The following is a 15,376-nucleotide window of genomic DNA, read 5'->3' as shown; positions in this document are numbered from 1 at the left end:
GTTTGTTCAGCTCTGCCCATGCTTTTTCAGCACATTCCAAAAACCTTGCCTGTAAAAAGAAGAAGAGTAGTAGTGTGAGTTGATAACACAATGATGATAATCTTTAAATATTACATTGCACGTATATGTCATGACAGGACCGTTATAGCAGCTACTGCTGCAGATTCCAAGATAATTTCAGCGTACTCTACACACGAGGCTCAACATCACTGTGCAATCTATCGTCTCGGGCAGATTTTATTCCTTTCCTTGGAAGAAATGCCACAGTCCCGACATACAGTGTACTGCTGATACATGGCAAGAATGCTCTGCTTTGCACACGACGAGCACAGTCATCCCCTTTGGCTCTCAGAGAGCAATCAATGAAGAGGAAGCGATGGACGTTTTCTGCCCAGTCTGGGCTCATCCTCGTATTTGGCAGATGCCCGTTCCTGGCTCAGCCGCGGTCTCATCAGCTCTTCACCCCTGGCCGCAGGCTGGCCAGTAGCTTGCTCCCTCGCAGGAGAGTGCACATATCTGGACATGGTGAGAAAAGATTGGGAAGAGAGTTTTGTGGTAACGTTTATCAGCATATGGGGCTGCCAACATCTGCACATCTTAACACATACTCATGAATTTTTTTTTTTTTAAGATAATGATAAATAAGATAAAATCTGAAGGTAAAAACTCTTGATTCACCAGTTGGAAATTTGCCTCCGTATATCATGCTGAACCAAATTTAGGATACATGCACTCAAAGCATGATTTTTTATGTTGGATGATAAGTACTGACAAAAACATATTCACTCGTGATAGCTCTGGTAATGTGCCACAGATTCAAGAGAATTTGAAGACAAATACGGATCAGCAGTATCATGAACAAGAGGATTATAACGGGCTGTGGAAAGGGGCAGAAAAAACCCCCCAATATTTTAAAGTAAATCAGCAAAATAAATGGATACTTTTGCAGAATTGCACTAACAGCAATCACATAAATAGTTTGCATGACTAGCAAAACATCTCATGGTATTTACTAAAATGGATGATTTTGAAGAACCTCCTGAACTGTTTACTCAATACTGTGAACCCGTGTAGCACTACCGAGGTTTTTGAACTTGTCATTCACAACAATGTCTTGACAATGTCTGGACAGACATTGAAACTGACGAACAAAACCACAAAAGTGTCACTCAAGACCTTCAAACCATTGTGCAAAACCTTGCGAGTATCAATCACAACCTTGAAACCGATGCTCCCCACGTTTAATGATTGGCATGATCAACACTACACTTGGGCACGGCATTGTGTAGGTAGCATGGAGATTGAAGGCCACATGATTATAAAAGGAACAAGTTCACTGTGTGGATTGAGTGAATGCAGCAGTAGTAGTAGAACACATCAGTGAGACTTGAGAAAAATTTGATTATTCATTCTAAACTCAAAATTTTCTTTAAGTTTCATTGAAACCATGGCTGGATGAAGACACTACATACTTCAAATATTTCTGAGAGGCTGCATTAAACATGGGTACAAAGGGAATAACACTACAGTAGTTGTGACGCCACCTCTTGAACCTCCTTGGTATGACCAAGGACCTACTACACACTGACATTCATCTCTCATTAACTAATGCATGTCTCTGTCTATGTCAAAATTGTCACAACAGCATTTTAAACATTCTTCCCTGCTTTGATATCATGATCGCCGTCACCTGCAAGCTGGAGCAAAACAAAATGCAACTTTGAAAAATCTATAAACTACATATGCAAAATGTGATAATTCTCTTAAAATCAAGCAAAATGCATGTGCTGTTGTGGTATGTATCGTAATATTACCGCTCAAGTATTTTCATTAGCAATATTCATGTACTTTAGAAGAGAAAGCAAACATTTTGGCAGCTTCTTTTCTATGATTTGCTATCTCCTTTTTCCAAAGTTTTCACACTTTTTTTCCACACTAAAAAGAGACAGTAAGGGATAAGGACATGCACATAGTATGTGTTATGATTTTAATAGCAAGGTCATATGCGTCAGCGATAGCAAGCAAATCAGTAATTTCTAATCCAATGACACAAAATAAGTCATTTTCTGAGATTTGCTACAGTACTTCTCATCATTGGTGTTTATTTCAAGGTGAATCAGCCAAATAAAACCAAATTAGGGAAACGGTTCTATTGTCAGCGGTGATGCATGGTTACACAATCATCATTTTCAAGATATCTGAATGAATGCACATGATGTGATATGTACGGTGATGGCGGCTCTCCTACAAATTTACTTCAAAGTGGTTGGATTCGTTGAAAGTCCATTCGGAGTAGGACCATGTAATGGTATGACTGAGATTTGATGTCATCTATGAATGAAAGTCAACCTAAATGAAAGAGGAATTCACTCTACTTGGTACAAACCCCCACCTTGGATAAAGCTTCTGGTGTTGGAATCCTTCTCAGACTTTTTGCTCTCAAAGATGACCACTAGACTCATCCTTCGGTCAATGTGACCGATGAAATAGGTCACCTGCTGGGGCTACAGGAAGAAAAAAAGAACAAAAACAAAAACAGAAAAAACAAAACAAAACAAAACTGTCAAAAATCAAAGCACTTGGTCCCAGTTTAAAGAATAAGTTCATCCAAAGATATATGTGGATTTAAGTGAATGCTGCAATATTTGTAGAACACATCAGTGAAGTTTGAGGAAAAAAAAAAGGACAATCTACTCAAACGTTATGAATCTTTAAAGTTTCAGTGCTGCCATTGCTGGATGAAGAAATTAAAACAGTTTTTGACATTACTGCAGGACAACGAAAACATAAACAGAATTACACATATTTACATATTTCTTTAGAAAAAAAGCAGGTTTTTCTTTTTGATTTATTTTCCAAATGGGAAATCTATTGAAGATTTGCTGGCCAATAGGAGAGTTGTGAGGCTATGACATCATTATCTGTCCTCACCTGACCTGATTGTGAAACTTTAAATCTCAAACATTTCACATCCAAATATGATGGAACTTCTAACTCTCTGTTTGCGTGATTTTAACTCTTTCTGTGTAAACCAATTCAAACAGGAAGTGGACGGAGAGGCCCTTTAAAGCTGAGATCATCCTGCGAGGTAGACATACATGTACCTGTTTGCTAATCTTGTCAATCTCATAGGTGATGCTGTCCAGAGAGGCTGACTCATGCTTCGTCATGATCAGCATCACGATGTCTGGCCACAGGTGGGCAGGCCGTTCCTAGATGGTCAGAGGGAACATGAAATTAAATTCCTTGCTATTTAATTTATTATGACATCTATCTGATTGGCAGATGATCAAGCATATTACAATGCTCCAAAAAACAAAACAAACAAACAAACAAACAAGCAAGCAATCAAACAAGCAAACTCTGAATCGGGACTAGTTCTGTGACATCTTTAAGTGCACAATGCACTGACTGGTTCATACCATACACGGTACTCCAGGTTCATACATTGTAGTAACATTCACAGATCAATTTTCTCACACAACAACAATTTTTTTTTCTTGTGAAATGTATGTAATCACTGTGTCTCAACAATTTTGCAATCGTAAACAGTGTGTGTACAAAAGTACATTGTATATCTCATGTCAGTTTAAAGATGACAATAACAACAACAGTAATGATGATGCTAGTAATGCCATAGCACAAACGGTAAAGATGATGATGAAATGAAATAGTTAATGATAATGGCTGCTATGGAGACAATGTGTAGGTCAAAAATCTTACACAAATACAACTTTTGTATACCTGGTTACAATCATGTAGATTGCACATTGCACACTCACACTGGTAACCAGAAAACATATATAATGCTGCAACCATGACACACAGTTCGAGTTCATCCCAGTATAGCTTCATGTACAAGCTGCTTCAAGGGATTACTACATCAAGGTATCAAGGTAAGGTACCACTGTTTATTTAGGTACGGTATAGCGGGCAGATGATGCGAAGTCACGGCAACTGATACATCGGTGTGGAGAATGATGCTGGCTTACGTTTGGATAGGAGAAGATGGCAGGGTAGCTGTCCATCCCCGTGAGAGGCTGCATCTGGTCATCAGGGAAGTGGTAACCCAGACCCTGAAAGGCGATTCCCGAGCCCTGCGTGTTCAGGACCAGGGAGATGTTGTAGGCGTCCGTCTTCTTCTGGAAAGCCACAATCCTGGAGGAGAGAGAGAAAAATGGCAGACTCTACCTGGTTCAGACCGATTAACTCACTGATACATACTATCACACACCATATTGGGATAATTCCTTCGGAAGCTACAATCACTTTGCTATTCAGGTTTTCCAAGTGCCTGGTACATCCTTTTTCTAACAACATCATCATTTTCTCCTTAAAATTGACAGAGCCTTTGCAGTTATTACCCACTATTTTTGCCGGGTAAGGAGAGACCTTTTGCAAGAAAATCTCTTTAAGAAAACGGGACTGACAAAGCACAGTCATGATGCCATTCTGCAGAAGAATTGTACTACTTTTTCAACAATTAGTTGTTACGGAACTTTGTTCTGTCCTGTTACATACCTGAAACTAGAAATGTCGCTATGGCGACTGGTATGCCTCTGCCATAATGCATGATTCTCCTAATAGGTCTATAGTACATGTGGACAATGTGTTTTCACAAATTTGGCAAAATATTGAAATGACAGGTATTTGTCACAAATGTGTTGAATGTTCACCTTCCGTGACCTATGTTTAACTGGATGAATGGGAGAGCATGTATTTGGGGATTTTAGGACTTTTACTTGACTTTGACCCTTTCATAAGTTTATGCAATGAGTAATTTTCAAGGTATGGAGAAAAAGTGCAATTTCTGTATTGAATAGTAAATTGCTACGATTTTCATCTGGCCTTCGACCCTTGCCCTTTGACCCTAAAATTCATAAGAGAATCACTGTCAGGCAGAACATGCATAAACAGGTACTAAGTTTCAAGATAACTTGAGCCACTTCCGAGATATGGAGGAACAAGTAAAGTTCAGCACTTTCACTCGATCTCTGACCTTTTGATCTTTGACCTTTTTGGCAACAAAAAAAATCCCAGAGAATCTCTATTGGGTTATACATGCATGCAACAAGTAAAAAAAAATAATCCTGCAGACATTGCATATATATGACGGAAATAGTAAAATTTTGAAGTTTTCCCTTGACCTTCGACCACATGAACCAAAAATTCCCTAGATAATCACTGCCACTCAGTACATGGATATATACTATGTTCCATGGAGAAACCTTGAACCATTTCCAAGATATGGAGAAAAAACTGAAATTTTATCATCTTACCTGACCTTTTGACCTTTGACCTCATGACCCCAAACTTTCACCAGAGAATCTTAATTGGGTAATACATGTATACACTAAGTTTCAGAAAATATCTTCAGGCATTGCATAGCTATGGGGGAAATAGTGAAATTTTGAGCATTTGACCTTGACCTTTTGACCTTTGACCTTGAGCATGTGCACCCAAAAGTTAACAGGCACAACTTCACCCCCTAATACACATACATGCCAAGTTCCATTAGGATACCTCAAAAGTTTTTTTAGTTACACTGTCCACAAAATTCATTACGGACGGACGGAAGGACGGACAACGCGAAAACATAATGTCTACGGCACCACTTTGTGGCGGAGGCATAAAAAAAATTGTTAAAAAGCAAATTACACACTCACATGACCTTACCGTAAAAGCTGTAATTTTTGCATACAGACATTCTGGCAAATGAGGAGGTCTAAGACATTATCGCAAGATATCGTTTTCATGATTTGCGAATATTATGAAAATTAAACCTGTGCAAAAATATCAGCTTTTACAGTATTTTCAAATCCCAATTCCTTCGACTTGAGGTCAAGAGTTATTCTCGCATTTTCTTGCCGTATCGATCAGTCGGAACAAGGCCTTAATCTTTAGGCAGGAAACTTTTTCACTGAGCCCTCGTCGCTGAGCCCCACTGATACTTACTTGCTGTAGTAGTCGATGGGGAGGTTGGAGAGGTGCAACTTCATTTCACCTGATGGAGCTTGCTTGCTGAGTGTGCTGTGGAAGTACAGGCTGAACTGAGATTCCACCAGAGAAAGAAGATGAACATTAATATATAAACATATACAAATATAATCTCTGTACATTAATGGCATACTAGTGAATTCATTGTATAATGACATTAACCTTTTACTCATGACTTTCATAGATTTTGCCTCAGATCTAACCAGCAAATTTCCACCTTGGTAGTAACCATGCAACCTGTGCCATGACATAATAATCACATACGATTTTTGAAAAATTGACAAGTCCCTGTTAACTTTAAATGTAAATTTTCACAGGTAAATTCCAGGGTAAATTGTGCCATTACATATCATCCTTATCCAAGCCCGCTTTAACCCTTTCTGTGTCACAGACATTGGATAATGTGTACAATGCTATAGGGGCATCTGTGCTTATCGCCACTCAAAGCACAGACAGGTTTAATACAGCCACAATAACGCTTATGTTAAAACATTCTAGAACTTTCTACCACCAAATACACCTCAGCAGAGACAAATGCAGAGGATGAAGGGACCCAAGTGCCACAGCGGGATTTGAACCCTGAACTCTCTCATCATGTGCACAACACAATGCATCTCTGCATTCTATCTTGTAAAAAAACTAGATATATCGCTACGGCTACTGATATGCCTCCGCCATAATGCATGGTTCTCCTAATAGGTCTATAGTACAATGTCTTGACAATGTGTGATGACAGTTTCACACAATTGGCAAAATATTAAAATGACAGGTTTGCCACAAATGTGCTGAATGTTCACTTTCCTAGAACTAGGTTCAATTGGATGAATGATTAAAATGTCAGAGTGCAGGTATTTGGGGGAACTTATGATTTTTACTTGACTTTTGACCCTTTTATAAGTTTATGTATTGAGTAATTTTCAAGGTATTGAGAAAAAGTATAATTTCAGTATCAAATGGGAAAATAGCATTATCTAAACCTGGCCTTTGACCTTTGACCTCACAGTTCCAAAGAGAATCACTGTTAGGTTGAACATGCATAAATATGTAAGTTTCATGATGATACCTTGAGTTACTTTCGAGATATGGAGGAAAAAGTGCAATTTAGCACTTTCACTTGACCTTTTACCTTTTGACCTTTGACCTTTTGGCAAGAAACTTCCCCCAAAATATATATTGGGTAATACATGCCATACACCAAGTTTTAAAAAAAACCTTCAGACATATTGCATTTTAAGGAAAGTAGTGATATTTTCAGGAGTTGACCTTGACCTTTGACCCCCCTGACCTTTGACCCATGACCCCCAACTTCCCTAGATAATCACTGCCCATCGGTACAAGCATATATACTAAGTTCAATGAAGATACCTTGAACCATTTGCGAGATATGGAGAAAAACATGAAATTTCACATTTTTTTTCACAAAATAACCTGTGACCTTTGACCTTTGACCCTGTGACCCTAAAATCCACACAAAGTATTATCCCCCAAGGATATACCCTCATACCAAGTTTGATATAAAACCACCACACGGTTCTTGAGATATCGACAAAAACAAAACGGGACGGACGGACGTACGGACGGACGGACGGACGGACGGACGACCCGAAAACATAATGCCTCCGGCCACTTCGTTGCGGAGGCATAAAAAACACATGCTCCCCTGACCTTTGATATCTGAGCTCCTTGCATCTTGACCAGCCAAGAGAAGAGGGGCGGGATACCAGAGTTTTTCACCTGCACCAGGGCATACAGCTTCTTTCTGGGCTGCGGAGAGGGGGACGATGAAGGAATGAACATCATCGAAATGGTTAAAAATTGGGTGAGGCAAAACTTGATGATCCTAATGACAACAATAGTACTGTGATGTAACGACTACATAGATTTACAGAGCACCAAACAGGCATCACTGGTACTGATAGCAATTACATACATATGCTATCTATGAAAAAACATTGATTGATAAAGTGTGTACGACAACATTTACGTTATAGTGCACTATACTAGTGTATTACGAAAACCCTATGTTTTTAATAGTTGAGGCTATTAGACATCACTTTGCCTGAGACAGACATGACAACATTTGATTAAGCCCCCATTCTACTATCACGATCTGGACCCCGATCTACCCTGATCTATCAGATCAGCGGACAGCAGCAAAAGTGTAGAGGGATTGGTTTAAATCAGAAACATCGTAGCAGCAGCATTTGGAGGACGGGGTTGAAGTGGGAATTTTTTCAGATCGGGAACAAATTTTGAGCAATCACATGTTCAAAATTTCTTCCCGATCTCCCTGATCAAAATTGCCCCTATTTTGAATCATAAAGCAAGTGGAGTGATCGTAGTGACACTGTAAACACCGTGGGATGAGCGTAATAAAGTCGTTCTGAGCAGAGTAACATCGGCACAAGAACGGGATGTAAACTAGACACCGATGAGGTCTTGCTGCTGTGCCGCTCCTCCCTGATCTAAGCACCACTCTCACTATGTTCTCAGCTCTCGTTAAAAAAATCTCATTCTAACATCATACTGTACCCAGATTGGCTCATGTTTCACCCGATCCTTCCTGATCTGAGAAAATTGCCAAATTGTGGCCAGAATGGCAAGGTGAAACAGCGGCTTTTGTCTACTGCTACCAGACTCACATCCTTGGCTTTAAAGGCTGCCCCCCAGGCTTCCAGGCGGCGGTGGGAGTCCTGCAGGCGGAGCAGGGCGGGCAGGAATCGCCACTCCCTCATGTGGCACTCCGTCTGGAAGACGGTCCGCAGCAGTTCCAGCTCCACGTTGAAGCTGTTGTGAAGCGGGACCAGGACTGGGTGATGGAACCGTTTGGAAGTTCTGTACAGGGAATAAACAGCAAAGGAACTTGTCCAATTGATTGCATCCCATGCAACCCTACCCATTCATCACCATTATCATCACAATCATCATCACCAGCACCATCATTATCATTATCATCATCTTCATCATCATCATCATCAACACCTTCACCATCATCATCACCATCTTCATCATCACCACCATATCATCATCACCACCACCATTATCACCATCATCGCTATCATAATTTACTCTTCTGTTCTGATTTTTGAAAACTAAACATGGTCTTGCCTTACATTTAGGTGTATATTATGGTATCTCCCTACTGATTGCAACAACAAAGATTTTCTCCAAGATTTCATATTATCTGTGATTATCTTCAACATGAAAGCCCTTGACGGCAACTCAGAGAGGACAGAACGAAAGAAAGAAGGTTTTGAATGACTCTTATCTTTCTAAAACTTTTGATTGAACTCACAAGTGTAATAAGGTCACATACTGAAACTGTCAAGAAAGATTAAATTGATGATGTCTCATTGACAACATAACATGTAAATCTCAAAAATGAATATTAATAGTTGAAGTCTTACTTATTGAGGATCTCTTCTACAGTGCTCCTCAGTTCGCCATAGTCAACGTCACTTCCCTGGATTCCAAGGCTGCTCAACTTTTCATATCTGAACAGTCGCTGTCAGGAAAAACTCACCTCAGATCATACTTGTCGTTCAAATGTGCATGCATTCTACTGTCCTAAGATACTTGACAACCAATATCTGGGCAGCGCACACTATTTCTATGTGTGATGGGTTTCATAAAATTCAAAACATCTTTTCATCAACAGCTAACTTTCATTCATACAGGCTGCACAGTTAGCAAAGACAATACCTCACAACTTTTATTCAATTTTGTATATATGCAGGGCTCGACACTATCGGTGGCCCGGTGGCCCGGGGCCACCAAAAATGAAAGTCGGGCCACCAAATTTTAAAAAAGGGCAAATTTGGTGGCCCGCCTCGGGCCACCAAAATCTTTTGAAAAGTAAGTAAATAAATTCGTAACTTTTTGCACCGGAAATTAGCAGTTAAATTTGTTTAAAGGATGGATGAAAAGGACTGAATGAGTGCCTGAGAGTGAGTGTTGCAAGTTTGTTGAAGTTTATTCATGAGTAGTTATGTCCAACTTGTAATTCTTAGGCCTACTATCATAAAACTTAGATATTTGACTCAATAAAAAAAAAAATGGACTTAATGTTTTTTATTGTTTTTTGGGGACACCAAATTTTTCTCTCGGGCCACCACAAATTTGAAATTTAGGATTTTGGTGGCCCCATCGGGCCACCAAACAAAAAAGTTAGTGTCGAGCCATGATATATGATTAGATTATCCATTATGATGAAATCCAGTGACGGTCCAAGTGATGTTTTCATTTGGTTTATAATTTTTTTTTATAGATATTGAATCTCACTGCTTTTCCAAAACTTTGCCTCGGCAGAAGATTTCGTCCTAATTCAGAAACACTAGTCCATGCCAAGCTCTAGAATATGTCACTATTGTCATCAGTCTGTTCTTACATCTGCAAGTTTGATATCATATTTTTACTGTCGAGTTTCATATGCACAGCTTACATCATATATGATATAAACTGTGAACCTGTGTAGTAAAGTTGGTTTTTTTTTCTAACGAGATGATGTATATGATACTAATGGTTCCATGATAATTGTTTATGCAACAAATGCTCTTATTAAATATCTGCACGTTACGCCAAACATAAATTCTATCTACACACACAACCCCAACCCTCACCCTTATCCCCACATCAAACTAAACCTAAAACCCTATCAAACCCTAACCCTAATCCTAAGTCCTTGGAGAAAATAAAACCAGGTTAATTGTCGCGGGAGCAAATGTCATTATTATTATTATCATTATTATTTTTTTTATTCAGCATTTCAGATTATATATGCGCATGTACATGGGTAAATACAAAACACATTTGATTCAGTCATGTTACGATGCAAGTATGTGACTTTAGCCACAAATGGATACACTGCCATCATTTCCTGCCTTGCTTCGATGAAGTGACAGAGCTGCTCACACAAGTGACCCAACAGCTTGTCTGCTGCCACCTGTCCCGGGCCACCCTGTGACCAGGTCGCTTCTTGAGTCTTGCCTTCAACGCGCCGCAGCTCACCGATGGCCACTGTATACATGCCCTTGCCCACCGACTGCATGCAAAGATAAATGAACATAATCTAACATCATCTGCTGTTAGCCTACGAGGTTAAAATGAATTCCATGTACATATTTCTAGTTAAAGTGAATCTCCTGACAATGTAACAGAAATTCCCATGGATGTTTTGTTTTTCTCAACCTGTTGTCTGCAAGACAAAACTGCCATTAGGTCGGTCTTGTCAAAGTTTGGTGCTGACACAGTGCATCTCTGATTTTGTAAAAGAAAGTTTTGATTACTGCAGTATGGCAGATATGGGCAATGTTGCCAACACAGCTGGACCTGCATAAACATTGTGGTTGGGCAGATGATAGCCATGGCTCATTGCCTACAATTTTGAGATCCATTTCATGTCATGTTGCGGAGTGATCTGAAACCTCTGCAACATACACCTGCATAAAACACTTTTTTTTCGGGGGGGGGGGGGGGGGGGGAGGGGGGAAGTGATGGTAACTCACACATATTCTACATCAATTTGTTCTCATGTTACCATATCTGTATCTACAGTATGATGAAAACAAAAAAAAAGCATAAACAGTCATGGCATTAATGATAACTTTATAGTACTCATATGCAAGGCATTTAGACAGAGAGCATGGTGCATAATCACGTTTCTGCACAGAAGTATGACGTAATTCTGATAGTTGGTGTTGGAACCGGTGTTACAAGTAAATATTGTCTGCTGAACCAAGCTCCACTATTGTTGTCGACAATTTACGTGCTTTTCCTCCATTTAGCTAACACCAACCCCCCAGGGATGATCACATTTGTAATTTCAAGTTCGGTACAATGTTCTTGCCGCCAAATTTTACGGCAGTTGCTCGGGAGATACATGTAACACTAACACCAGCACAAGCACCAACCTTGAAATCACCTATTGGGCAATTTAGATTGACTGCTGAACAGACAATCTAATCACCATAGCTCACTGCTACTCTCACCTCTTTTCTGCTAAACCACTTGGACTCCAGGAAGGCCAGCGAAACATAGCTCTTTTCACCTACAGCAAGAAAGTTGAGGGCATTCATGAGCCCTGTCCAGTTACCTCCAGCATTTCCAGCCAGCCTGCAGATTTCCTTCTCCTTGTCCTGATCACAAGATCAGAGGAAAAAAAACAGTCACAGGCAAACACAAACTCTATACAAAAGCTGACAGATTCAATCTGATTTCTAGTCCAACTTTAAATAACCCACACAACAGAAAGCTACGAAAACTATTATGGTACCCCAAATATAAACTCTTCTTTACTGCCAAAAAGAAAATACTCCAGAATTGGCTCTTTGCTCTGGTGCTGGAATAAATCTGAAGCTTCATGTTGCCTGAAGACATGATTAAGATTAATCTCAACTGCTGAAATATATAATGGTAGAGTCTACAAAATGTAAAAATGTAGAGAAACTCATGACTGCTTGTGTCAGAGCACTTCAGCAGTTTCTGCTCCCTCCCTCTCCCACCATATGACCCCACTCCCTACCATCAAGTATGTCAGTGACAAACACACAAAAGAAAATCAAAATCAATGTACCGGTACGTGCCGATGCGGTGACTCAATGTACAGAGGTTGGATGCAAGTGCTGACTCGTAAGAGTTTAGACACCAACGGGCGCTGCAACATCCCCGATGCAACCTTGCGCCAACAAGGTATGGTGCGACGCATTTTTCAGTGGCCTTGTATACACACTGACATTGAATGCGCAGAGCACGCGTCCGCATTCTGGAGAGGCCGACCAAATTCCAGGGGATTATCAAGGTGATAATATTTGGGTATTTTGTGAAATTTTATGATGACGATGCATTTACAAAATCAGCATTGAGAAAAAGTAGTTTGATATATTCAACATAGGTCTACATTGTTGTAGATATAATTCTGTATGTAGATCTCTCAAGTTGAACAAATGTTGCAGAAAAGCTTATTGAAAGTGTCCGAAAAATGGTGCGATAGCACTTGTGTATTACTCTAACGTTAGATATAAATTAAATTTACCAAAAATTGCATTTTCAATGCGCCACGTAGAACATATGCACAGGCAAGCCGCGCATGCGCGATTCGCTACTGCCCTCACTCGCATTAGCATGACGTCATTTTTCATTCATGAATCGGGAGCTACACCGAAGCTGCATCATCATTGGCTCTTTACCCATGTCATTTACATATTTTCCCACAACGTTATAACATATGTGTGCGATGATTTCCAGAGCGATTGGTCCGAACAGTTTGGTACCAAACTCGGCATTTTCACATCAAGTCTTCAATTTTTGGCAAAATATTTTCCTCCTTTGGTGTAACCATGTATTCAGCGAAGCTATCGTTGTGTTTGAAATTTGATGTCATATTTTTACATGATTTTTAAGGTACGAATTTGTGAAGTAGTTCGATGTGTTCGTTGGTGTGTGTGTATCAATACATGCGATTTGTATGGTAGCGACATGTACGGGTGTGGAGCGACACACATAAGAAGCTCAACACCACGATGCAAATTAGTCGCCATATTGTGTGGTTTGTGTAGCGTCGTGTACCGATGGGAGCTCTTCAGTCGTGCTTGCCGCCATAGCCACTACATAACACGATGGCAAGCACGCACGTTGATTGCAGCGCATTGTGTACACCACACCAATCCACACGGAGTAGTGGATCTCACACACCACGCAGTGTGGTGAAGCGGCCGGCCGGGCGATCGGGCGATCAGCCAATCAGCGGCCTGGCTATCTTTCTATTGCCGTCTACGGGGAATTGTCTGCGTGTGCGCGCTTGTGAATTCAGAGTATTTTCTTTATAAAGTAAAACGTCAGGTAAGTTGGGAGATATTTTAAGTTTCTATCGATGTAAATTTACTAGACACCCAACCATACCTGAGTTCCTGATAAAAGCAGCCAGGTAGTAAAGTTAGACCTCTAATGCTAAAACATTTTTCTTATTTCTATCATCTTCTTGGTAGCCCCTGCACTAACGCGAATATGCGTATGTGGGGTTGTAACACTTGCTCGTAAGGCACTCACCAACAATTCTTTCACTTTGTCGAACATGAGCTGACTCAGCTTCTCAAAGCAGTCTGCAAGGACAGCTTCATGATTGGCACTCATGTTGGTCTCTTTGAGAGCGCAACTACATTAGCACCTACTGTAGTTTACCAAAACATCCAAGGTTTGTCCAGCTGCGTTTTGCTGAGCTTCCCGTCGATCTATCTAACCTGTTACAGCAGATAAACTTTGATATTTTGATCGTGCTGTAGAAATTCTGCCCTCTACGGCATTACTAGTGACAGTACGATATGTTTCTACGACCGAGTTCAGTGATTGAAAATCTTGAATTGAAAAGGTATTGTCATATCCATCGCAGCCCGCAGGCTGAATTGCGGACATTGAAAAAACAAAAGACCATGAATACATCAAAATGTGTACAAGATAGCCAAAAAAAAACAAAAAAAAAACAACAACAACAACAACATAAAAACAAAACAAAAAACATAGAAAAATGTAATAAAGAAAAAAAATCATTTGATATTCATCTTAACTGTTGCATAATAAAATTAACCTGTAGGAACCTACGCCTATCAACAAAACCACCACAAATATTGCAATTACAATTTTTATTACCACTGTTCTCATTTTTATGAATAAGTTGAGATTCATGACCACTATATCGACCACTAGCTCCGAGCTGGCTTGGCAAACAGAATGAGAGGGGAGCATGAAACCAACAACACCCACAACAATATATATATATATATATATATATATATATATATATATATATATATATATATATATATATATATATATATATATATATATATATATATATATATATATATATATATATATATATATATATATATATATACATATATATATACATATATATATATATATATATATCACAAAATGTGTACAAATATATATATTTACATGAGAGATATTGTACTACCGCTGGTAAGTCAAAAGCAAAGCTTTATGTAGAACATTCAAACCCTTTTATGATGATCTCAGTTCAGTCTTTACAGAACTCAGTTATAGATGTCTTTAAAGCAGATAGAACAAAAGCATTATGCTCTTGTCTCTTCTGTGTTGTCTTAATTTTCTACTTGTTAAAGGGTGTGTATAGTTCTGGTCGAGGTGAGGATTTAGCTTTTAACGTTTTGCGAGATATTCAGAAACCACTCTATGAGATGTCAAAGAGCATGCAATTGTAAAGGGTATCAAAAGTTTATTTGATGAAAATCGGTTTTGAAATGGCTTAGATATCCAAAAACAAGGTGAAACTAAGAGATCCTAATAAAAGACGTGGCCTGTCGCCTTTTATTATTATCACTTTTTTGGATATCTCAGCCATTTG

The 15,376-nt window shown here is 39.4% G+C and overlaps 1 protein-coding gene across 1 annotated transcript; it reads right to left on the bottom strand.

The window, feature by feature from the left end:
• Nucleotides 1–407: 407 nt before the first annotated feature.
• On the bottom strand, nucleotides 408–14,145 carry LOC139716752 (KICSTOR subunit 2-like). Its single transcript, XM_071628285.1, has 11 exons — nucleotides 14,041–14,145; nucleotides 11,985–12,131; nucleotides 10,860–11,038; nucleotides 9,405–9,491; nucleotides 8,640–8,832; nucleotides 7,663–7,761; nucleotides 5,956–6,050; nucleotides 3,993–4,158; nucleotides 3,105–3,212; nucleotides 2,393–2,504; nucleotides 408–516 (listed from the first exon to the last, which is right to left on the bottom strand). The coding sequence occupies exons 1-11, from the start codon at nucleotides 14,122–14,124 to the stop codon at nucleotides 452–454; spliced, it is 1,335 nt and encodes a 444-aa protein (XP_071484386.1). The 5' UTR covers nucleotides 14,125–14,145; the 3' UTR covers nucleotides 408–451.
• Nucleotides 14,146–15,376: the final 1,231 nt, after the last annotated feature.

Source organism: Diadema antillarum, unplaced genomic scaffold (genome assembly GCF_040938485.1).
Source record: "Diadema antillarum isolate AM-2024a unplaced genomic scaffold, OU_Dant_1.0 scf00000069, whole genome shotgun sequence".
NCBI classification, from domain to species: Eukaryota; Metazoa; Echinodermata; class Echinoidea; order Diadematoida; family Diadematidae; genus Diadema; species Diadema antillarum.
Note: the sequence above shows the minus strand (reverse complement) of the source record. Positions and strands in the feature narration are given on the sequence as shown.